The sequence below is a fragment of the Aethalodelphis obliquidens genome, unplaced genomic scaffold, assembly GCF_003676395.1.
Source record: "Aethalodelphis obliquidens isolate GAN/ISIS:26980383/991018 unplaced genomic scaffold, ASM367639v1 scaffold24, whole genome shotgun sequence".
Classification (NCBI taxonomy): Eukaryota; Metazoa; Chordata; class Mammalia; order Artiodactyla; family Delphinidae; genus Aethalodelphis; species Aethalodelphis obliquidens.
Genome location: NW_020837968.1, coordinates 10525701 through 10549975, shown reverse-complemented (window position 1 = coordinate 10549975; position 24275 = coordinate 10525701). Strand labels below are relative to the sequence as shown.

General features: G+C 33.7%; 1 protein-coding gene across 2 annotated transcripts in view; it reads left to right on the top strand.

Annotated features, from left to right (window-relative positions):
- USH2A (usherin) overlaps window positions 1-24275 on the top strand; it is a 774017-nt gene that overhangs the window by 52452 nt on the left and 697290 nt on the right. For both annotated transcript variants that reach the window (XM_027122185.1, XM_027122186.1), the window contains one exon: window positions 1356-1488. In XM_027122185.1, coding sequence (XP_026977986.1) covers window positions 1356-1488 — 133 coding nt within the window. The remainder of the gene's footprint in view (window positions 1-1355; window positions 1489-24275) is intronic.

The following is a 24275-nucleotide window of genomic DNA, read 5'->3' as shown; positions in this document are numbered from 1 at the left end:
AAAAACAACAAAAAACCCACAGTGATGGTGTATATCCAGGTCTGTGAGGAGCTAGTGTGTGATTTTAGGTCTTTATGTTAAAGCTTTGTTTTATAATTAAGTAAAATGCAACACAGGGTCAGTGAGTTTAGGAAAGAACATGAAAGCCGGTTTTAAATAAAAGCAGGTTGGGTAGAGTGGATAAAAGCCATATTGAATAAATTTTTCAATAAATGATGATGCTAATTTCTAGGTGTATGTGTGTGTGTATGCTTTTTTTTTTTGAGAAGCAGTTTGAAAGGAGTTCACTCATATGATTTAAATATATCAGAGGATGGTTATTTTTGTCAATTTTTGTAAGGCTATTTTAATAAAATTTCATTTTGAATGCTATGATTTGATATTTTTAAATGAAAATATTAGCATCTGCCCTTCAACTACAAGGCATTAAATTTCTCAATGAAGTAATCTGCATAAAAGTTTGATTGAATTAACTGTTCAGGGATCAACACAGACAAAAATTTCATAACTTTTTATGGTGTAATCCAGGGGTGGTCAGACTACACTCACGGGACAAATCTGGCTGGTTACCTGTTTTTATAAAAGTTTTGCTGGAACACATCCGTGCCCATTCACATACATGTTGTCTCTGGCTGCTTTCCTATTACAGCAGAGTTGAGCAGTTGTGACCTGGACTGTTTGGACCACAAAACCAAATCACTTGGCAAACAAATAAAAAATATTTTTTCTCTGGCTGTTTACCGAAAACGTTTGTTTACCCCTGATGTAGAGAGTTGTTAGGTTGCCTGATTAATTAGCCTAGAACACGATTAGCAGTTTTTTACGTTATTCTGTATTAGAGAAGTATAGATGAAAATTACCGACTAGATACCAACACCTAAGAAAGTAAATGTTTACAAGGAGCCTTTTGTACTAGCAACCTAAATTGAATTATATCCATATGTAATGCATTTTTGGTATATCTGGTTTTGAATATCTTTGCCCTTTGTGTTCATTTCTGTTTGTTTCCAGATATGACCGTAACAAATCTAACTAGTAGCTAAAGAAACAACATGTCTCCAAAAACACTTATAAAGGCATGACAGTCAGAGTTGTTAAATATATGGGACAAACAGTTATGCATACCTGTGAATACCCTGGTAGACATGACCCCAGCACAAAACTATAACATATAGGTTTATATCTAGATATACAAACACAAGACGTATTATTGAGCCATTTAAATAAAATTCCAGTCTTTCCAGCTGAGGGAAGTGGAGAAGTAGGAAATTAACTTGAGAAAGCCTGCTGAAGTGTAGTTATTATAAAATAAAAGGTTATGCAATCAAAATAATAACGGTGATAATTTCTTACAGGTACATCAGACAAAAATCAGTTTCTTCGTCAATGGTTTGGAAGAGGATAATACAGCTTTTGATGCAAGAACTCTAAGTGGTTCAATTACAGATTTTGCCTCTGGTACTATGCAAATAGGACAGAGCTTAAATGGTAAGAGTCCGACTTCAGAAAATTATTTATTTTATCCAATTACACTGTTTCTTAAAAATTGTGTCAAAAATAATATTTTAAAATACCCAGGTGTATTTGTTTCCTAGCGCTGCTGTAACACATCAGCACCAACTGGGTGGCAGCTTAATTAAGCAGATTTCATCCTCTGGTGGTTCTGGAGGGTAGAAGTCTGAAATCAAGGATTCAGCATTGGTTTCTTCTGCAGGTTCTGAGGGGAGAATTCATTCCACGCCTCTCTCTTTCTGGTGGCTTCTGGCGATACTTAGTGTTTCTTGACTTGTAGCTGTATAACTTCAATCTTTGCTTCCATCTTCACCTGGCCTTTTCCCCTTCTCTTTTCAGGACACTTGTGACCACATTTAGGACCCACCCTAATCCAGTATTTCTTGTCTCAAGATCCTTAATTACATCAGCAAAGACGCTTTTTCCAAATAAACTCACAGTTGCAGGTTGCAGGTAGTCTTATCTTTTGGAGGCCATTATTCAACCCAATATATCAGGGAATCTTTAAAATTAGAACGTCTCTATCATTTATTTTTAAAGTAAGAATACTATGTAATAAACTATATATTTTTTAAATTTATTTTTTATTGAAGTAAAGTTGGATTACAATGTTGTGTTAATTTCTACTGTATAGCAAAGTGACTCAGTTACACACATATATATACATTCTTTTTTATATATTCTTTTCCATTATGGTTTATCACAGGATATTGAATATAGTTCCCTGTGCTCTACAGTAGGACCTTGTTGTTTATCCATTCTATATATACCAGTTTGCATCTGCTAATCCCAAACTCCCACTCCTACCCTCTCCCACTCCCCTCCCCCTTGGCAACCACCAGTATGTTCTCTATGTCCGTGGTTTTGCTTCCATTTCATAGATAGGTTCATTTGTGTCATATTTTAGATTCCACATATAAGTGATATATGGTATTTGTCTTTCTCTTTCTGACTTCACTTAGTATGATAATCTCTAGTTGCATCCATGTTGCTGCAAATGGCATTATTTTGTTCTTTTTTATGGCTGAGTAGTATTCCATTGTTTATATGTACCACATCTTTATCCATTCATCTATTGATGGACATCTAGGCTATTTCCATGTCTTGGCTATTGTGAATAGTGCTGCTATGAACATAAGGGTGGATGTATCTTTTTGAATTATAGTCTTGTCTGGATATATGCCCAGGGGTGGGATTGTTGGATCATATAGTAATTCTATTTTTAGTTTTCTGAGGAACCTCCATACTGTTTTCCACAGTGGCTGCACCAACTTCCATTCCCACCAACAGTGTAGGAGGCTTCCCTTTTCTCCACACTCTCTTCAGCATTTGTTATTTGTAGACTTTTTAATGGTGGTCATTCTGACCGTTGTGAGGTGGGACCTCATTGTAGTTTTGATTTGCTTTTCTCTAATAATTAGCAATGTTGAGCATCTTTTCGTGTGCCTCCTGGCCATCTGTATTTCTTCTTAAATTATATTTTCTTTCTCTTTTTTTCTCAGGTTTGTATTTTATTGTATGGCTATTGTTAAAGTAGGACTTAGAGTATTAGACAGAAACTGGAAAATAATAGTCAACATTGAATAAACTGGATTAATGGTGTTCATATCTTCCCACCCTAAAAATGGGCCATGTAGATTAAGAAGATAATATGCATCACATCCTGAAAAGAGCAGAAGTTGTATTTAGACTTCTCTTGAAATAACTATCACAGTGGTCTGTAAAATTGTCTACACTTTAAAATGGGAATGTGAATTATTTTATATTATTAAAAAATGCTCATTATAAGAAAATCCATACAACACAGAACCCTATAAAATAGGAAGCATTTTCCTTTTTTGACCTTCATAGATAGATATAGTTAACTTTGTTATACCCTCCCATCATTTTTGTACATATAGCTAGAGATATGGTTATAAATATAATAATTTTCCAAAAATGAAATTATCATACATATGCTTTCTCTGGGCCCTCTAAAAATAAATACTTCCGCTCCAAATGTTATGAGAAACATATCAGTATGCCTTCTCATTTAAAATGGCTGTATTGTGCACAATTGTATAGCTGTAACCAAAACTTTTTAAACAAGATTGTATTGCTGAGCATTTAGGTTATTTCTACTATTTCAATATTATTAGCAGTTATTTGATAGAAAACACTAAATATATATATCCATATATTATATCTGTGTCTATATCTATCATGCCTATACACATATACATATATATGTGCTTGAACAATTGCCTGTGCAGTTCCCTAAGACCTTTGACTTTGGCGTCAATTTCCCTGATTTCAAATCCCGTCTCTCTACTTACTAGCCCTGTGACCTGGAATAACTTTTTAATGTCTCTAAACTGTAGTTACGTCCAATTTAAAATCTTGATGATGATGCTATGACAGTCCCATTGTAAGGATCAAATGAGGCTGTGTCATAAAACGCACTACTGTTTTTCCAGCATCTGGTACCTAGTAGTTGCTTCATATTTGTGGAATGAATGAATACTGTACTTTGTATATACTAACTCATATTGATATGTAATGCTATTATTAGTATTATAATTATTTCCCTAACATGAATCAATAGAAGTTAAATAGGTTGAAATATATGGTCATTTTTAAATTTTAATACATATGAGATTGATTACCCTAAAGCTTAACAACAGATAATCTCCAGAAAGGTTGTGAACATTTACAACCTCACTTAAAAATACAGGTAAGTATCTGCCTCCTTAAACAGTAACTGACCTTACAAATTATCCTTGTTTTTTTTCACTTTTGTCATTCCTCTCATTGAAAAATGTTTTTGTACACTGCCTTAGAATTATTTGGCCATTAGTGAGGTTCACTGGCTTTCCATATATGTCTTGATAATTTGCATTTCATTTGTTAATTCCTCATACATGTTGTGTGTCTATATTTATAGTCTGGAATTTCTTACTTGTAAAAGCTCATTAATGCTAAGAATATTATGTTACACACGTTTTTGTTAGTTTTTAGATAGTCTGATAACTTTGCATTATAGAAATTTTAAAATATTGTAAGTTTTTAATAAAGGCAAAACATGCATGTAACATAATGCATAAATATTAAGGGGGTACAGTTTTATAAAATTTTAATCCTATGTAATTCTCATCCAGAATGAGATCATCAAACATTTCTTGTGTTAAAGACTCCTAGTGAATACCGACTCTAAAGGGAAACAAGAATAGTGTTAGTAATGACCTCTATTGGCATAGATTAGTGTTGCCTATTCTTGAATTCTCATGTAAATTAAATCATGCAGTAGGTACTCTTTTGTGTCTAATTCCTTTTCTAAGCACTATGCCTGTAAGATTTATCTATATTGTGTGTTGCTATTTCTTTAAGCTTTAGGAAATACTTCTTTACTTTTTCAAAGTGGGTATTCTACCCAAAGATATTTGAGAATTTCGGCGATCCGTGTCCTACCAACACTGAGTATTGTCATATGTTATTGTTGTTTGCCATGCTGGTGGCTGTATGGTACATTTCTTGATGATTTATGATGTTGAGAACATTTTCATGTGCTTCTTGGTCATGGCTATGCTCTTTTGTGAAATACCTATTTAAGTTTTTGCCTATTTTTAGTTGGATAGTTTGTCTTTTTATTGCTTACAGGAGCTCTTCAGTATTTTGAATATGAGTTCTTTTTTTTTTTTTTTTAACATCTTTATTGGGGTATAATTGCTTTACAATGGTGTGTTAGTTTCTGCTTTATAACAAAGTGAATCAGTCATACATAAACGTATGTTCCCATATGTCTTCCCTCTTGCGTCTCCCTCCCTCCCTGAATATGAGTTCTTTGATAGATACATGGACTTCAAATATCACCTTCTGGGTTATGGCATATACTATCATTTTCCTTTGATCAACAGATATTCTTAATTTTAGTGAAGTCCAGTTTACTAACTTTTCTTTCAAACTTAATACTTTTCATGTCCTGTTTAGAATATCTTTGCAAATCCTGAAAGAATAAAGTGTAGGAGAACACCATAAAGACGATAAAGATGTTCCCTTACACTTAAACATTTTCATCACTTCTCTACTACTTTGCAGTGGTAACTTTTGTCACAAATTATATATCTGTTATGTGAAGATGGGTTTGTTCCTGAGCTCACCGTTTTGTTTCAATGGTATGTTTGCCCATACTTATCATTAAAGCATTTAATTTTCATTATTGTAGCTTCATAAAAGTCTTAATATTTAGAAATATTTAATTTCTCCAACTTTTTTTTTCTTTCAAGATTGTCTTGGCTATTATATGAATTTTAGAAGGAGTTTTTCGTTTTTCACAAAATTTTGAGGGAATTTAAATCCTTAACTCAATTTTGCGAGAATAGACAGCTCTAGAATATCAAGTCTTCCAATCCATGAACATCATATACTCCTTACTTTCTCCCAGCAATGTTTTTAGTTTTCTGTACAGCATCTCATTCATATTTGTAAGACTTAGTCCTGTGTATCTGTTGGTTCTTTTATTCATGTAATTTTACTTCAATTGTTTTGGAACTTTATTCTCTAATTTTCTTTCTGTTATATAAAATGCCATCAATTTTTATATTGACCTTAAGTCCAATGACCTTGCTAAATTTTAATTCTAATAGTTATACAGTCCTATCATATATACATAGTAGGCACTCAAATCTTTTCAGATGTTTGCAATAAAGGAATAAGTAGTCATGGCTTTGGAGTTGTCACATAGATATTTATGGGTGCTGTTACTAATAATTTTGAAACAATGTAAAATTTTAATTTCCCCCTATGACCTGAGTTATCTAGTTTAAAGAAAAAAGTATATATTTTTAATTTTCAAAAAACATTCTAAAACACTGTGGTTAAATTTCCAGGCTCTGGGGTCAGATAAATTTAGGGTTGAATTCAATTTAGTTGTGTATTTTTGGTCAAAATATGTATCCCTTTTAAGTCTTAGGTTTCTAATCTATTAAATAGTGCTTTAATAAATGATTCATGGGAAAATTATAAGAATTATATGAGACTGTGTATGTGTAGTATGTACTGCTTGTCATATTGTAAATGTTAATAAGTGACAACTATTATTAACCTCTTTGAACATCTATTTTCTTCTTGTGAAGCAGAGATAACAATTACTTTCCATAGAATTTTTGAGAGATCCAAAGAAACATGACTCTATTATTTTAATTTGTATATTCTTTTAGATCAAGCTAAACTTATGTGAAGAAGTAATATTTTAAGGAACCAATATATTTAGAAGCTTGGTTTGAGTAATTAGTATATTGAAAAATTTTATCAAGTACTCTGCCTGCAGAAATTCTTAATAACACATTACATCTTGTGAGCCTTATTTCAATATTTACCTCCCAATTAGCACTTCTAAAAGCGTTTTATTGCCCCAAATGTTGCTCAAAGTAGTAGACAGTGCCATAAATTTGTCCATTCTGCACTGTGGGGTTGAAATGATTTGCTCCTATTCTATTTCAGTATACTAAATGTTGAATTAATGCTTCCAAAGGACTGTGTGGACTGAAAATGATATTTGTTTTTAAACTGCAAAAAAATTGATTCAACTTCTGATTGGAAAACACATCATTGGAAAAGGGTTTATTTCCAATGTTACTTAGTTTTTATTACAGTTTTTCTCCTTAAGTTCTGAGCATCGGAGAACTACAGGAGGAAAGAATATTTTAAAATAATTTTTATCTTTTTTCCCATCAAGTTACAGGTACGGTTGTACCTACTGTATCTTTTCTCTAATTAGAGATGGCAGATAGACTGGCTCATTACTTCTGCCTAATGAGGCAGGCTCCATGCCACCTCTCTAATCAGAAAAGAGATAGGTACAGAATGTTCCCACGGACTTATTATAAATCATTTTCTTTCTCTCACTTGCTCCTTTTTTCAATAAAAAAATTAAGTCCCTGTCCTCCATACTTTTGTCCGCATCCAAGATGGTTTCATTCAGAAGAGGTAATTGTGCAAGAGATTACTGCGAGCTGAATTAAAGGTGCTCTCATGCAGCACCGGGCTGGCTGTCTCTGCTTTGGAACAGATACTACCTCAAACACAGGCATATCAAACGAAGGCCTTTAGGAAATCAAGATGGCTTTTCTTACTTCTCTGGTTAGGCTTAATTGGTTTCTTTGGTTCTGTACCCAGGAAGCAACGACTTCTCACATGAGTATTCGCTGCTAGAGAGCCTTTTCTTTGAGTCTCATTTCTAACTAGCATAACTTTCTAGAAAAATATGTTGCCAATGACACTTTCTGTTGCTGCAAGCCTTGTCTTTGCCTCACCTAGGAAGTTAATCAGTGGACCAGATGAATGCTTTTTCCTGAGCCCTGTATCCGTACTAATGGGATATGTATACGTATAATGTGTACATATTAACGTGGTACTCTGATTTGCTTGGACTGATTTCTAAATATACAAATAGAAACACCTTAGACCATCCATATCAACCAATATGTATCTGTTTCTTTTTAGAATATTTTCTTCCAGTTGTGTGTTTATTTCAGTGCCTCCAGTTGGGCGTAAAACCTAGAGGAGTTGTGGTAACAGACATGTAATTGTAAGCAATCTCTAATGTCACTGTGATAATGAACGATAATAGCCCTCCACATTGTGGATTTAAAAATACAAAATCATGTGAATCAAAACTTTCCTGAGCTACTTCTGAATTCATTTATCAACAGAATTCTAATTTCCTTTTAAATGTGGGCATCTCTACATGATGCATTTAAAAGTGTGTAGCACATTCTTAAGAAGGTAATTGGTCATTAAGAAATCAGTGGATGTTTGTTATGTAGCTGTGAAAGTGAATATACAGGGAACAAAACGATAATCATCTGAAGCTAATGCCAGCTTCCCTTCCCTTCATGTTTTCTACTGTGTGTTGTATCTTAATTCACCTGCTTGTTCTTTCTGGAGTTGGAATACTACTTTTCTTTCTACTAGTGTCCCAAAGGTTAACATTTCTAACTTCAGCGAGGGTATAGAAAGTCAGCTTTCCTTTTAGTTTAGTTGAGATTATGCTTAAATTTTTCTGAGAGAATTTTTTTTTTGGGGAATTAGATAAAAAGACAAGAAATAGAAAAGTATAGAAATTGATGGATTAAGACAGGTAAATGGAATGGAAGAAGAGTATAGGAACAAGGTATATAAAGGTATAGAGCAGTTTAATTAAAGATGAAATTGGTGTTTCAGAGCATTGCAGAAGAGATATCTAGCAATGCTATCAGGACAAGTGGCCCACTATGGTACAAAAATAAAAAGATAATTTAAATGTGTACCTTACAACCATATTAACTAAAAACTGCAGATGAGTTAAAATTCATTAAAATGTGAAATGTGTAATCATGAGTTAGTAGAGGACAGTAAAGGCAAATGTTTCCATAATCCTGGCATATTGAAAGATTTTTATTAGCATGATACCATGGCCAGAAACACTAAAGGAAAAATATTGAAACATCTGACTAATAAAATGAGAATTTAAAATTCAAACAACGCTTATCATTTTGTACTCAGTTTGGCAAGGAATAAAAAGAGAGAATGCTAGTGTTGGAAAGAGTTTGTGATAACCTGGCAAGCTATGAAAAGTAAAAATGTGGAAGTTACATCATCCAAGTATTCTCCTTCCAGGACCTATATCTCAAGAATACAATTAAACAAGGCCCTAAATATGCGCACAAAAATGTTCATTGCAGAATGACTTACAGTGGCAAATAATTGGGACCAGTTAAAAGCTTCAAAAAGGAATTGCTTAAACAGATGATAGTTTATACTTAACAATGAAAAGGTGTGCACCATTAAGAGAAATAGAATGTCTGTTGGTAGAGACTTGGCAACAGGTTCATGATGTGTTATTGCATGAGAAAAGCATGAGTGTGAGGTACACTATACTCTAACTTATTAACATGAGTTGAAGAAATACAAATCTTCACTGGATATTAAACTCATTGTACATAGAAATTACTGTTGTTATAATAATTAGTGCCTGAGAAACAAGGCATGAAATTTAGAGTCAGACAGTTTTTGGTTTGAATCTGGCTCTGCTTCTTAGAAGCCAATGACTTTGGCAAAGAATTGAGCTTCTCAATCCAATTTCCTTATTTGTTTCCTCATATGTAACATGTGTTTTAGATAGAGTTTTCAAAGCAAGTATAAAACTTATGAATAATATATACTTGGTTCGTGTTTGATACTCAATGAAACTTTGCTATTATAAATATAAATGTTATAATAATTTAGATATTAAGTTTATTGACTTTGTGAAAGTTAAATATTTAAAAATAATGGTCATGGACTACATTTAATTTTTTGGCTGAAAAGCAAAATTTTCTTAGAGCGAGGAAGAAAAAAATGTTCAATTTAGGGCAATGATGTACTAGATGTTTAAAACTGCTGTATTTTGTGTAGGAAAGTCCCATGAAATAATTTCTTTCTCTCTTCAAAGATTAGTCCTCTCTGGTACTCTTCATTGTTTCTTACAAATCCTGAATTCTACCTGGTGTTATTTCTTTTTAGTCTGAAGAATTTCCTTTTTCATTGCTTATAATTCAGTCAGTGGGAAAAAAATTCCCTCAGCTTTTATGAAAAATGTCTTTAATTTGTCTTTGCTTTTGAAAGATATTTTCACTGGCTGTAGAATTCTACATAGCTAATTGTAATTTTTTTCCAGCACTTTAAAGATTGTTGTTTCATTGTCTACTTGCTTTCATTGTTTCTGGTGAGAAATCAGCCATCATTCTTATCAATATTCCTTTGTAAGGTATATGCCATTTTTCTCTTGTTGCTTAAAATTTTCTCTTTTATGTTAATAGTTTAAGTTATGCCTGGATGTAGTTTTCATAGTATTTATCCTGGTTGAGGTTTGCTCAGATTCTTGGATGTACAAGTTGAGGTTTTCACTACTTTTGGAAGTTCTGATGATTATCTCTTCAAACTTTTCTTGCTTTTCCTTTTCCTTTTCATTCCACATTCTTTCTCCTCTTACTCTGGGACTTCAATTACACTTATGTTAGAGCACAGAATAGTATCTCACAGATCTTGAGCACAGTTTTTATTTGTTTGCTTGTTTTTGTTTTCCCTACTCTTTTTTTATTCTTAGTGTTTCTCTTTGGATACTTTCTATTGATTTGTCTTGATAGTCACTGATTATTTTCTCTCGTGTATCTAGGCTGCCGTTAAGCTTATCTAGAAAATTCTTCATTTTTTAACAGCACACTTTTCATTTCCAGTATTTCCATTTGGCTCCTTTTTTTAGGATCCATCTCTCTGCTCCTGTTTCCCCATCTTTTCACATGTATTGTCACCATTTCCACTAGATCTTTTAGTATTTTTACCATAGATATTTTCAAATCCCTATTTGATAATTCCAACATCCGGGCCATGTCTATTGACTATTTCCTTTTTTTATGATGGGTCACATTTTCTTGCTGTTTCATGTGTCTTAAAATGTTTTTATTGTTTACCAGACATTTCGTATAAGGGAATAGAAGAGAGAGAAGTAAATAATAGTGACCAGAGAAAAGAGCACTGCTGGGTCTATCAAGCCTCTAGAGTATGTGTGTTAGTGGAGGGTAGGAGGATGGTGGGAGGATAACAGCATCAAACTGATTTGAAGTTGACCTGGATGTGAGCTTTATTTCAGTTTTAATATAATTTAGTTCACCACTGGTTTCAGATATTTGAGGCTAGAATCAGGATGGACTCAGACTCTGTGGTTGGTGCTCTTTGGGATTTGTCATCCCAGCCTACGTGGGGCTGCTTTCTTCTTACTCTGTAACTGATTCTGCCACTTCTCACCTCTCTGTTAGGGATGAGAGCAGATGTCGGTCTCAGTTCTCCTATGAAAGGCTTGTTACTTTCTAGAATTTAATTTATTCAGATTTCTCTGTGTCCTCTACTTTCTGATGGGTTAAAAATGATTTTATAGCTTATCTGGCTTATTTTGGTTGTTTGATAGCAAAGTGATGGTCTCTTGCAACTTTCTACATCTGAAGCAGAAGTGAAAGTCCAACTATTATTGTAACACTTGATATAACATTTTCTTTCTTTGACCAACTCTGTACCTTAACTCTGCAGCTCTCTTGGTCCTTAACTATTGCTGGTCTCAGGTATTTTGGCCAAGGAAGGTACCTATTACTTAGCCCAAAAGATTATTTTAGTAGAATTCGAGAATTGACTTTATAGTTACACCTTCTCCTTTTTCCTGGAGATTTTTGGCTTTTGTGGGCCTTAAGCTTATGTCTGTTTGTTTTTCAATTTTACATCAGTTATCTTTGGTTTGCCTGAAATCTATTCACTGCCAATATTTAAACCTGAAACATATTGAGGATTCTGAATTTTTGTTGTTAGACGATCCCAACTTAACTAGTGATCGTGTGACTTCTACTGAGCAATATTTTTACTTTTTATTTCAGTGCCTCTTAGCAGTTCCCTTTGTCAAGAAGCAGTCTTTTCATCATTTCATCTAGCATATGAACTTCTTGCATTTCCTTTTTCTGTCTGACATGCACTTGTATTTATCACCTTGTACTCTCTGGTACCCTGAATCAGGTCATCTTTCAACCTCTCTGGGACCTTCAGTCAATTGATCTGAACAACTTTTCACTGTTCCCCACTCCCTTGATGTGTATTATCCCCTTGTTAGTCAGCTTAAGTTTCATGGTCAAATATTATAATCACTTTCTTACACACACCGTGACTCTCCTGCCTTTTTTTTTTTTTTTCACTTTCTAGTATTATCTTGGCAACACCACAGTACTGGTTAAATGTACCCAATCAGGATGCCTGGTCTCCCTTAAGTTTATGATCATAAACCTCATATGTGCCCTGGATACTGCCCTGCAATCATTCCATATTTCTCTTGTCCATGCAGTTTCCCCACCTTATGACAACTATGTACATAATTTGTTCTCTTCTCAAACTTACTCCTTATCCTCTAAGTTGATATTACCTCCTCTTTCACTATGAAAATGAAACCAAATCATAAAAGAACATCTATAGATTCACACTGCTATATTTACCCACCTCTGTCTTACAATCGATCTTATCCAGGAAATTTTCCCAGCCTTTTCCCCACTTACTCCTATATTGTAAAGTCTTCTCTTTAAATGGAATATTTCAAAGGTAAGTTGTTACTCTTCCATGAAAAACATTTTCTTGACCCCGATTTCCTCCACCAGCCCACTGTTTCATTTCCTTGTTCCTCTTTTTAAGCAAAACTCCCCCAAAGTATTGTCAGTGATAGTTGTCTTGAATTCCTCTTTTCCAATTCTACCGACTACTGTCAGGCTTTAGCTCATCACCACAGTTAAACTAATTGACCTTCATTTCATAAATCTAATAGTTAATTTCAATAATTTATGTGACCCATCAACATCATTTAATAGAGTTGAGATCACTCCTTCCTCCTTGATAGACTTTCTTCACTTGGCATCTAAGAGTGCATCATCTCCCGGTTTGCCTTTGAATTTCTAGTTGCTACTTATCACTTTGATTCCTAGTTCCTCTTTATCTATTACTTGACTTCTTAATATTGGTATTCCAGGCCTTACACCCTGACTTTGTTTCCAAGTCTATATACACTCACTCCCTTAAAGATCACCTCTAGTCTCATAGCTTTAAATACCATCTGAATGACTTGACTTCCAAATTGGGATCTACCCATCGCCCTCCCCATAGACCTCTTTCCTAAACTCCAGAATGCTATATACATCAGACTATCCAAAATCTCCGTTTGGAGGCTTAATTTATACCTCAAAATAAGCTTCTTTTTCCTACATTGAAATCCTGGTTTTTAGACCTCTCTCTTTGACTCACACAGTTTCTCCCATAGCCTTCCCCATCTCAGGTGAGGGCAACTATTTTTCCACTACTTCAGAGCAAAGGATTTGGAGTCATCCTTGCCAGTTCTCTTTCTCTCCCATTTGATATCTCAAGTGTCAGGAAAAATCCTGCTGATCATACTTTCAAAATATATCCAGTTTGATTCCTTCTTACCAGCTCCACTAGAATCATTCCCATCCAAGTCATGATTGTTGTTCTTACTGGATTGTTGCACAGTCTTTCAACTGCTTGCACTCTGGCCCTCCACTTTATTCTCAACACAGAAGCCAGAGTTTCTCTGTTAAAAATGAGTCAGATCATATTACTTCTCTGTTCAAAATGCTCTGTTGTTTCCCTGCCTCCCCAGCATGAAAGCCACCATTTTTACAATGGCCTCTAAGACCTACATGAACTGACTGCAGTCGCCTCTCTGGCTTTATCTCTTATTACTGTTTTCCTTGCTCTCTTTGTCGCAGCCAAACTGGCCTTTTTCTGTTTCTTGATTTTGTGAGGCAGTTTCTGTCTTAGAGCCTTTGCACCACTGGCTATTCCTTCATTCAGTTGGAACCATTTTACCTTCTGATATCCACAGGGCAGACTCCCTTACCTGCTTCAAGTCTGCTCAGATATCATCTTCTTAATGAAGTCTTCCTTACTACCCTGTTCAAAATTGCCAACACCAGCTCCCCATGTCTGGCCCTCATTATGCCACTCTATTGTTTTTTTTTTTTTTCTGTAACACTTAACTGTTTTCACATATTATACGTTACTTATTATTGTTGTATATATCTGTTTACCCCTCTAGAATATAAGTCTTATGAAGGCAGAGATTTTTTTGTTTGCATTGTTGACCGATGTGTCCCAAGAGCCTAGAAGATTGCCTGTCCCACAGTAGCTATTCAATATTTGCTGAATACATAAGTGGACGGCAGGATCTGAAAGATAGAATATAATGGGTACAAGTCTTTACAGCTTCAATCAGTTTGTCAGCCTCATCTCTTTGGCAATGTTACAGAATTGATACCTTATGAACTAGGTTTGTGAGAATAGAAAATGTTACAAAGAAGTAGTTGAGCAGCCGTTGTGACTAAAGGAGAAAAAAGGCTCAAAGATGTTTCCTAGATATACCAGTATAGAGGGAAATAAGGAAGTTGCGGTTGTGTGTGTGCATGCTTGTGAGGTGGGGAGAGGGAGGGAGAAGAGGAGAAGGTTAATGGAGCAGAGGGGAAGAGAGAAGGAAGAGGGGACAGAGTAAGTTTAGGGGAATGAGTTTTAAATTATTTAGTTGAGATAGTAAAGAATTATCCAAGTGGAAATGGCAAAAGGTCATTTGGGACAAGAGAGTGGATTTAAGGATTGATTTAAGGACTAATGATATGCAGATAAGAATATTCCTCATAGAGGTCATTTTTGAAGCTCTAGAAGCAGGTGAAATTCTTGAAGGAAAGAAATGTAGAAAAAAGAGTATTGAGCTATAGATAGAAGGTTGGGAAATGGAGATATGGAAGAGAGGCAGCTGAGGGGATACAGATGTGGCCTGGAAGGATTAGGATTTAGAAGACAGATACTGAAAAATTCACGAAGCTCTTCAATAATATCAAGCAGCTGAATATCAAGGAGAATGAGAAGTTATAAAACTGAAAATGATACCTAGGGTGGCCATCAAGAATGCACTTTCAGTCTAATGATGATGGTCGAAAAGGGACTGTAGATAATTTTAAAATGAGCCTGAATGATGAAGGACAGAAGGCCTTGAGTGCAGATAACTGTAGAAGGCTGGGTCTGAAGAGAAGGAAAGCAATTGGCTAAAGTTGGCATAATGCAAGCTGCTGTTCTCTAGTGGTTGATTATTACTTTTGAGTATTTTGCGGTCATCTGTTACTTCTTCAGGATAACACCTTGCCTTTCACTGATCTTAACTACTGGTTCTGGGGGTGAGTTTTCAGACTTTCCTCAATTCAAGGAACTTTATAATAGTGTATGTATTGTGTAATTGTATAAAATGCCTGTATTAATCGTATATGACTCTATATGGAATGCTTGTGCTTTTTGTTATTGTTGTCTGCAACGATACTGTTATTTAGAACTTTATTTTCCTTTTTATGGTTCCATGACAGCTGGAGTGTATTCTTATCTTTTTGCTATTGATACCTAAAAGCAACATTAACAATAACAAAAACAGAAAACACAGTCTAAATTTTCTGGCATAAAATCCTTACCATTGTGAGCATTAAAAAATAAATGAACAAGCTCCTTTGACTCTCCATTCTAGAGCCATCACAGTTTGAAGTTCTAGATTTTTATGATTTGTTTTTGTAATTTGTTTCAGAGTGAAATGTTTTCTTTTGTGTCACACTGACTAGAGATCAGATAATTAACCTAACCCCATCATGCATAATTTAAATTTCAATTTGAACTTTTGATAGAAATGAGGAAAAGCCATTATCTAAGTCTTTGTGGAATGGACACAGATTTGTTTTCTGTTCTACTGCATTGGCAGTTTGTTTCTTACCTATATCAGTCTATTAATGGTATTGTCAAAATGCTCAGTCTTTAAGCTTTGTTATTTTCAAAGATGAAAAATGTTAAATAGATAGCTAGTGGGAAGCAGCTGCATAGCACAGGGAGATCAGCTTGGTGCTTTGTGACCACCTAGAGGGGTAGGATAGGGAGGGTGGGAGGGAGGCGCAGAGGGAGGGGATATGGGGACATATGTATACATATAGCTGATTCACTTCGTTATACAGCAGAAACTAACAAAACATTGTAAAGCAATTATACTCCAATAAAGAGATTAAAAAAATAAAACAATAAAAAAATAATTTATAAAAAAATGAAGATTCTCAGTTTGATATTATACCAGATATTTTTTCCAAAAATTTACAGTAATTATCTTTAATTCTTTTAGCCTGTAGGTGGGTACCTCTATTTAAAAGCAACTGTGCTAATCACTATACTTCTAGTTCCAATTCTAAAATTTTTTTCGTTCACGAGGACAGATCTAGTCTTAATAACTTGTTGCTATTTCCTTTTATTTGGCTTGAGCATTTTTAGTAACATCTAACTTTCTAAAATAATTTAGAAATTTTTCCTTACATCAGTGGTTTTTACCAGGTAATGGAGATTTATGACCTTGAAATATCAAAATGTACTTAAACAATTTTTAAAGATTCTTGAAGATCCCCCCTCCTATTCTGTATTTACAATTATCATTCTCATGTCTTTTTTATACCTTTATTATAAGGTTGAACCATATAAAATTGCCATTCTTACAGACTAAAAATTGTCAGATATTAACTATTTCAACCTAATATGCTTATAAGTATACTTAAATAATATACATGCTATTGTCTTCATGTTAAAATTTACATAAGTGGCTTTATAGTGTATTTTCACCTTGGCTTTTTCATAAAAATAGTTTTTGAGAATTTAAAATTTTGAGATCTGGTTCATTCATTTTAGCTGCCCTGTTAATATTCCATTTTATGAATAAAAGTATATATTATGTGTTAGTTCCCATGTTAAGAATTTTTTTTATAATTTAGGAAATTTCATAGTTAACATATTGTATGTTTCTTCTTGTACACATTTGTTTTACTTCTTCCTTTCTAATCTGGAAGCCTTTTCTTTTTCTTGCTTAATTGCCCTGGAGGCTAATACCTCCAGAACAATATTTACTAGAAGTGGTAATTGTGGATGTTGGTGTCTTGTTCCTGATCATAGGGGGAGAGTAGTGTTTTGCCTTCAAGTGTGATGTTAGCTGTTGATTTTTATGAATTCCCTTTCTCAGGTGAGGAATTTCTATTTTTTCAATGTTTTTTGTTTTTATAGTGAAAGAATGTTGGAATTTGACAAATGCTTTTTTCTGCACCTATGGATATGATCATTTGTTTTTGTCCTTTATTCTATCATATTGTTCATTATTTGGTTTTCACATGTTGAACCCACCTTGAATCTTTAGGATAAATCCCAGTTGCTTGTGGTGTATAATCCTTTATTTATGATGTTAAATTTGGTTTACTAGTATTTTATGAAGATTTTTTTGATCTGTAACTTTCTTTACTTGTAATGTCTGTATTGGTTTTGGTATCAGGGTAAGATAACTTCATAGAATTATTTGGGAAGTGTTTCTACTTTTTCTGTTTTTTTGGAAGAGTTTGTGAAGGATTGACATTGTTCCTCTTTTAAATGTTTATAAGAATTCAGTGAAGACATTGATCCTGGATTTTCTTTGTGGAAAATTTTTTTTTACTAAATTAATCTTTTTTATTGTCACTCTATCCAGAATGTCTATTTCTTCTTTTTCATTCACTATCAATTTTCTTTGTTTTTATTGTTTCTTCTTCCAGTTTTATTGAAATATAATAGACATACAGCACTGTATAAGTTTAAGGTACACAACATAATGATTTGATTTACATACATCATGAAGTGATTATCACAGTAATTTTAGTGAACATCCATCATGTCATACAGGTATAAAAGTAAAGAAATAGAAAAAAAGTTTTTTCTTCTGATGAGAACTCTTGAGATTTACTCTCTTCACAGCTTTTGTATACGACATACAGCAGTGTTAATTATATTTATAATGTTGTACATTACATCACTAGTACTTATTTATCTTATGACTGGAAGTTCATACTTTTCGACTGTCTGCATCCACTTCCCCCTCCCTCCACCCCATCTCCACCTCTGGTAACCACAAATATGATATCTTTTTCTGTAAGTTTGTTTGTTATTTTTTTTTTAAGTATAATAGACCTATAGCACTATGTTAGTTCCTGTTACACAGCATATTAATTCAAAATTTCTGTGTATTTCAAACTGATCACTACAATAAATCAGTTACCATATGTCACCATGCAAAGATATTACATAGTTATTAACTATATTCCCCACACTGTACATTTCATACCTGTGACTCATTTATTTTGCAACTGGAATTTTGTACCTCTTAATCTTCCACACTTATTTCTTTCCTTCTCCTTCCCCCTCCCACCACTGGCAAACCCCTATTTGTTATCTGTGTCTATAACTCTGTTTATGTTTTATTATGTTTGTTCACTTGTTTTGTTTCTTTAGATTTCACGTTTAAGTGAAATCATACATTATTAGCCTTTCTCTGTCTGACTTATTTCACTAAGCATAATACCCTCTAAATCCATCCATGTCATTGCAAATGACAGGATTTTATTTGTGTGTGTGTGTGTGTGTGTGTGTGTGTGTACACAACATATTCTTTATCCATTCGTCTATTGATGTACACTTTGTTTGCTTCCATATCTTGGCTATTGTAAATAATGCTACAATGAATATAGACGTGCATACATCTTTTCTAATTGGTGTTTATGCTTCTTTGGATAAATACTGAGGAGTGGTATTGCTAGATCATATGGTAGTTCTATTTTTAATCTTTTGAGAAATCTCCATACTGTTTTTCATAGTGGCTGCACCAATTTACATTCCCACCAACAGTGCACATGGGTTCTCCTTTTCTCCACATCCTTGCAAACACTTGTTATTTGTTGCCTTTTTGATAATAGTTTTTATGACAGGTGTGAGGTAATATCTCATTGTGGTTTTGATTTGCATTTCCCTGATAATTAGTGATGTTGAGCATCTTTTCATCTGCCTGTTGGCCATCTGTGTATGTTTATCTTCCTTGGAAAAATGTTTATTTTGATTCTCTGCCCATTTTTCAGTCAGGTTGTTTGTTCTTTTGTTGTTGAATTATATGAGTTCTTTATATATTTTTGATATTAACCACTTATATATAATTTGCAAATACCTTCTCCCATTCACTAGGTGGCCTTTTCGTTTTACTGATAGTTTCCTGCTCTGTGAAAAACTTTTTAGTTTGATATAGTCCTGTTTATTTTTGCTTTTGTTTCCCCTACCCAAGCAGACATATCCAAAAACATATTATGAAGACCAATGTCAAAGAGCAAATACCTATGTTTTCTTCTAGAAGTTTTATGGTCTTAGGTCTTACATTTAAATCTTTAATCCATTTTGAATTTATTTTTGTGCGTAATGTGACAGTAGTCCATTTTGATTCTTCTGCATCTAGCTGTCCAGTTTTCCCAACACCATTTGTCAAAGAGACTGTCTTTTTCCCATTGTATATTATTGCCTCCTCCTTTTTCATAGAGTAATTGCCCATATAAGTCCATATTCACTGGGCTTTCTATGCTGTTCCATTGATCTATGTGTCTGTTTTTGTGCCAGTATTACACTGTTTTGGTTACTGTAGCTTTGCAGTATAGTTTGAAATCAGGGAGCATGACACCTCTGGGTCTTTCTCAAGAATGTTTTAGCTATTCAGGGTCTTTTGTGTTTCCATACAAATTTTAGAATTATTTGTTCTATTTCTGTGAAAAATGCCACTGGTATTTTGACAGGGATTGCATTGAATCTGTACATTGTTTGGGTAGTATGGTCATTTTAACATTGTTAGTGTATAGAAATGCAACAGATTTCTGTATATTAATTTTGTAACCTGCATCTTTACTGAATTCATTGATGAGCTCTGGTAGTTTTTTGGTGATGATGTCTATTTCTTCTTGAGTCAGTTTCAGTAATTTGTATCTTTCTAGAAATTGGTCTGTGTGATCTGGATTATCTAATTTTAGCATAAATTGTTCATGGGATTCTCCTATAATCTTTTTATGTCTGTAAGGTCAGTTGTAATGTCCCCTCTTTCATTCCTGATATTAATAATTTGAGTCTTCTCTTCTTTTTTCTTTGTCCGTCTAGCTGAAGATTTGTCAAATATGTTGACCTTTTCAAAAAACCAATTTTTGATTTTGCTTGTTTTCCCTTTATTTCATTTGTGTCTAATCTTTATAACTTCCTTCCTTTGGATTGCTTTAGATAGTGTTTCCTTTCTTCTTTCTAGTTTCTTAAGGTAGAAGATTAGGCTATTGATTTGATAACTTTCTTCTTTAATATAGATGATTATAGCTATACATTTCGCTTTAAGCAGTGTTTTACCTGAAACTCATGAAGTGTGATATGTTTTATATTCATTTTTATTTGTCTCAAGGATTTCCTGGTTTTCTTGTAATTTCCTCTTTGACCTATTGGTTATTGGGAATGTGTTTGGTTATAGTTTATGTGATTTATATGTATTTTTTTTTTTTGCTATTTTTTAGCTTTCAAACTGTTTCTTTGAGCTTGTCTCTTATAGAAAATATATAGTTGAATCATATTTGTGGTTTGTTTTTCCATTCTTCCAATATCTCATTTTTTTATTGGGGTATTTAAACCATTTACATTTCATGCAATTACTGATAAGATAGTTACCTTTGTAATGTCACTTTGCTGTTTGTTTTCTATGTCTTTTCTTATGTCTTTTTGTTCCTCTATTTCTCCATTACTCTTTTCTTTTGTGTTAAATAAATGTTTTTGAGTTCACCATTTTAATCCCCTTGCCATTTCTTTTACTATATTTTTTAATTTTATTAGTAGGTTCTCAGGTTATCACAATTACATCTTAACTTATAATAACCTAGTTTGAATTAATACCAAATTAATTTCAATAGTATACAAAAACTGTGCCTATATTTTGTTTGTTTTCCTCCCCCTTGTTATTGTCATTCAAATTGTGTTATTAGATGCCCATCAACACAGATTTATAATTATTGCTTTATTCAATTCTCTTTTTAATCAGGAAAAAAAGAATTATAAATGAAATATTTATATAATCTTTTATATTATGTAGTTTATTTATTTATTTATTTTTGTGGTACACAGGCCTCTCACTGTTGTGGCCTCTCCCATTGCGGAGCACAGGCTCCAGACGCGTAGGCTCAGCAGCCGTGGCTCACGGGCCCAGCCACTCCGTGGCATGTGGGATCTCCCCGGACCAGGGCTCGAGCTCGTGTCCCCTGCATTGGCAGGTGGACTCTCAACCACTGTGCCACCAGGGAAGCCACTATGTAGTTACTTTTAAAAGTGCTCTTTATTTCTCTACGTGCATTAGAACTAATGTCTACTGTTCTTTCAGCCTAAAGACTTCCTTTAGTACTTCTTGTAAATTAGGTCTATAAGTCATAAATTCTCTCCGTTTTTGTTTACCTTGGAATGCCTTAATTTGTCATGCATTTTTAAAGAATAGTTTTACAGGAAAGAGAATTTTTGTTGACAGTCTTTTTTTCTTTCGGTGCTTTAAATATGTCATCTCACTACCTTCTATCTGCCATGGTTTCTCATGAGAAATCTGTTGTTAATCTTACTGAAGATTCATTGTATGAGATGGATCATTTCTCTCTCACTGCTTTCATAATTTTCTCTTTTTATTTAAGCAGTTTGATTATGATATACCTAGGTACAGATCTCTGAATTTATCCTTCTTGAAGTTCATTGAGTTTCTTGGATGTGTAGATTATGGTTTCCATCAAATTGGAGGAGGTTTAGTGATTATTTCTTTTAAATATTCTTCCTGCTCCTTTCTTTACCTCTTCTCTGGGATCACTATTAGGCTTATGTTTGTACACTTGATGGGGATCCCACAGGTCCATGAGGTTCTGTTTAGTTCTTTGTATTTTTTTCTTTCTATTCTTCAGACTAGATAATCTCAGTTGACTTTTAAGATTCTTTTTTCTACCCATTTGTACCTGTTGTTGAGCTCCTTTAGTGAATTCTTCATTTTATAACTTCTGTCTCTTTGCTCATCTTCTCTATTTGCTGAGGCATCATTCTCATACTTTCCTTTAGTTCTCTAGATATGGTTTCCCTTAGTTTTTTGAACATATTTAAATAGTTGATTTGAAGTATTTCTCTAGTAAGTTTAACGTATGGGATTTTAATTGGCCCAGTTTCTATGGCCACTTCCCCCCAACTGTGTATCAGCCATGCTTTCTTGTTTCTTTGCATGTGTCATAATTTTTTTGTTGAAAACTGGACATTTTAAATAATATAGTGTAGCAAATATAGAAATCAGAGTCTTTTTCTCCTCAGGATTTTTTTTTTTGCTGTTCGTTTGCTTAGTGACTTTCCTAAGCAAGTTACATAAAATATGTATTTTTGTCATATGTGGTCATTAAAATCTCTGTCCAGTTAGCTTAGTGCTGAGCTAATAATGGAACAGAGAATTTCATAAATTCCTAGAGCCAATAACTTTTTTTAGGCTTTTTTGAGGGCTCTGTTAGTGTGTTGCAGCATACCTTTAACATTCAGTCAGACAGATGAGCACTCTTCTTTAGTCACCATTTGCTGCTTAAGCAGAACCACAAGGTCAAAAGGAGGTGAGAGTTTAGGTTCTTCTCAGATGTCTCTTGGGAATGCACATGTCCCTGTGTGTACACACAGCACTTTGCATGATCATGGCCTTCTAGATTTATGGGAATATGTTGGAGTTTTGCAAAGCCCCTTATGGACATGTCATTTCTCAGCTTTCCTTTTACCTTTTTTTGTTTGTTTGTTGTTTTCCCCAGCTGTTATTGCTGCCTTAGGCAACTGTAGTGTTAAGCAGTTGCCACTGGTTATTGTCAACAAACATCCTAAAGAAATGACTAGTTCCACTGGGCAAACTCTGAGTCATATAAGTATATATGTATATATAAGTCATATAAGTATATACTTATACTTATATAAGTATATATAAGTCATATAAGTCATATAAGTATAAGCCATACTTGTGGGAATTTTAGAGTACTGCTAGACAGATTAAATAATGACAGTTTTCTGAGGTTGGGGCTTTGAAAGAGCTCCAGTCCCATTCTCAATTCCTCCAGTGGATGCTAGGCTGCTGTTTTTCACTGTGATTGTAGAATATCCAATTTCAAGATTAACTGCTGAGAGATAGAGGTGGATGGGAATAGAGAAAGTTAAAATGCCACAAAACATGATATTCTTACTATTATTCACCCATGGGGGGGAAAAACACTCCCTGGATTGTTGCAAATTTTTGGTCAATTTCCATCATTTTAGAAAATTGGATTTGACATTCTTTGCTAGTGTTATCATTGCTTTTATGGCAGAATTTTCAGTTGTTCTTACTCTGCCATTCCTGATGACATCCTGTAATTTATTTCATCATTATCTTGCACTTTTCTCAATAGACATTGCCATGCTTTATTAGATTTATAACTAGTATTTCATGTTTTGGGGCTAATATAAATGTTACTTTAAAAAGTTTCATTTCCAGTGTTTCATCACTAGTGTATAGAATTGAATTGATTTTTATACATTCAAGTTGTATCTCATAAAATTGCTAAATTTCTTTATTACTTCTAGTAGCTTTTGTGTAAATTCACTGGGATTTCCTAGGAGACAATTATATTACCCATGAATAGAGGCAAATTTATTTCTTCCTTTCCAATTGTTGTGACGTTTTAAAAAATTAGCCTTATAGCACAACTGTTTTTATCTTGATTTCTATATTAGATTATTTACTCAGAGTTTTCCTATTTAACTAATTTTGCTGTGCCACCAATCATAATGTGGCTGTACTGCTTCTTACTGGTGATTACATATTTTCTAAATAGACAACTATGAGGGCCTTCTGGTATGAGTCATATCTATTTACTTGATCGATTTATATAATTTAGACCTGTCTTTACCATATGAATATTTTTCAAAGAAGAATCTCTTTATGAAATGTTTATTCCACTGAATATCTGTTGCCAAAAAGTTGGCAACTAGCAAAAAAATGAGTAAAATTCACTCTTAAGACTATGTCCTTGAAATATTTTATGATATTCTTCCCCAAAGTCAAATCATAATTCTCCTGTTTGGAGTGGATGACTCACATTAACTCTAGGTCTTTAGCGAACTTTTTTAACTTTAAAAATTCCCTTCAAATATGAATTCTGTGGTAGAAGATGTGATTGTTTTATGTTCAGATTCCAAAATTTAAAACTAAAATGGTTTTTAAAGGTCATAAAGCCTAGGCCTTTTATTTTATAGGTGATAAAATAGATTTCATAATCCCT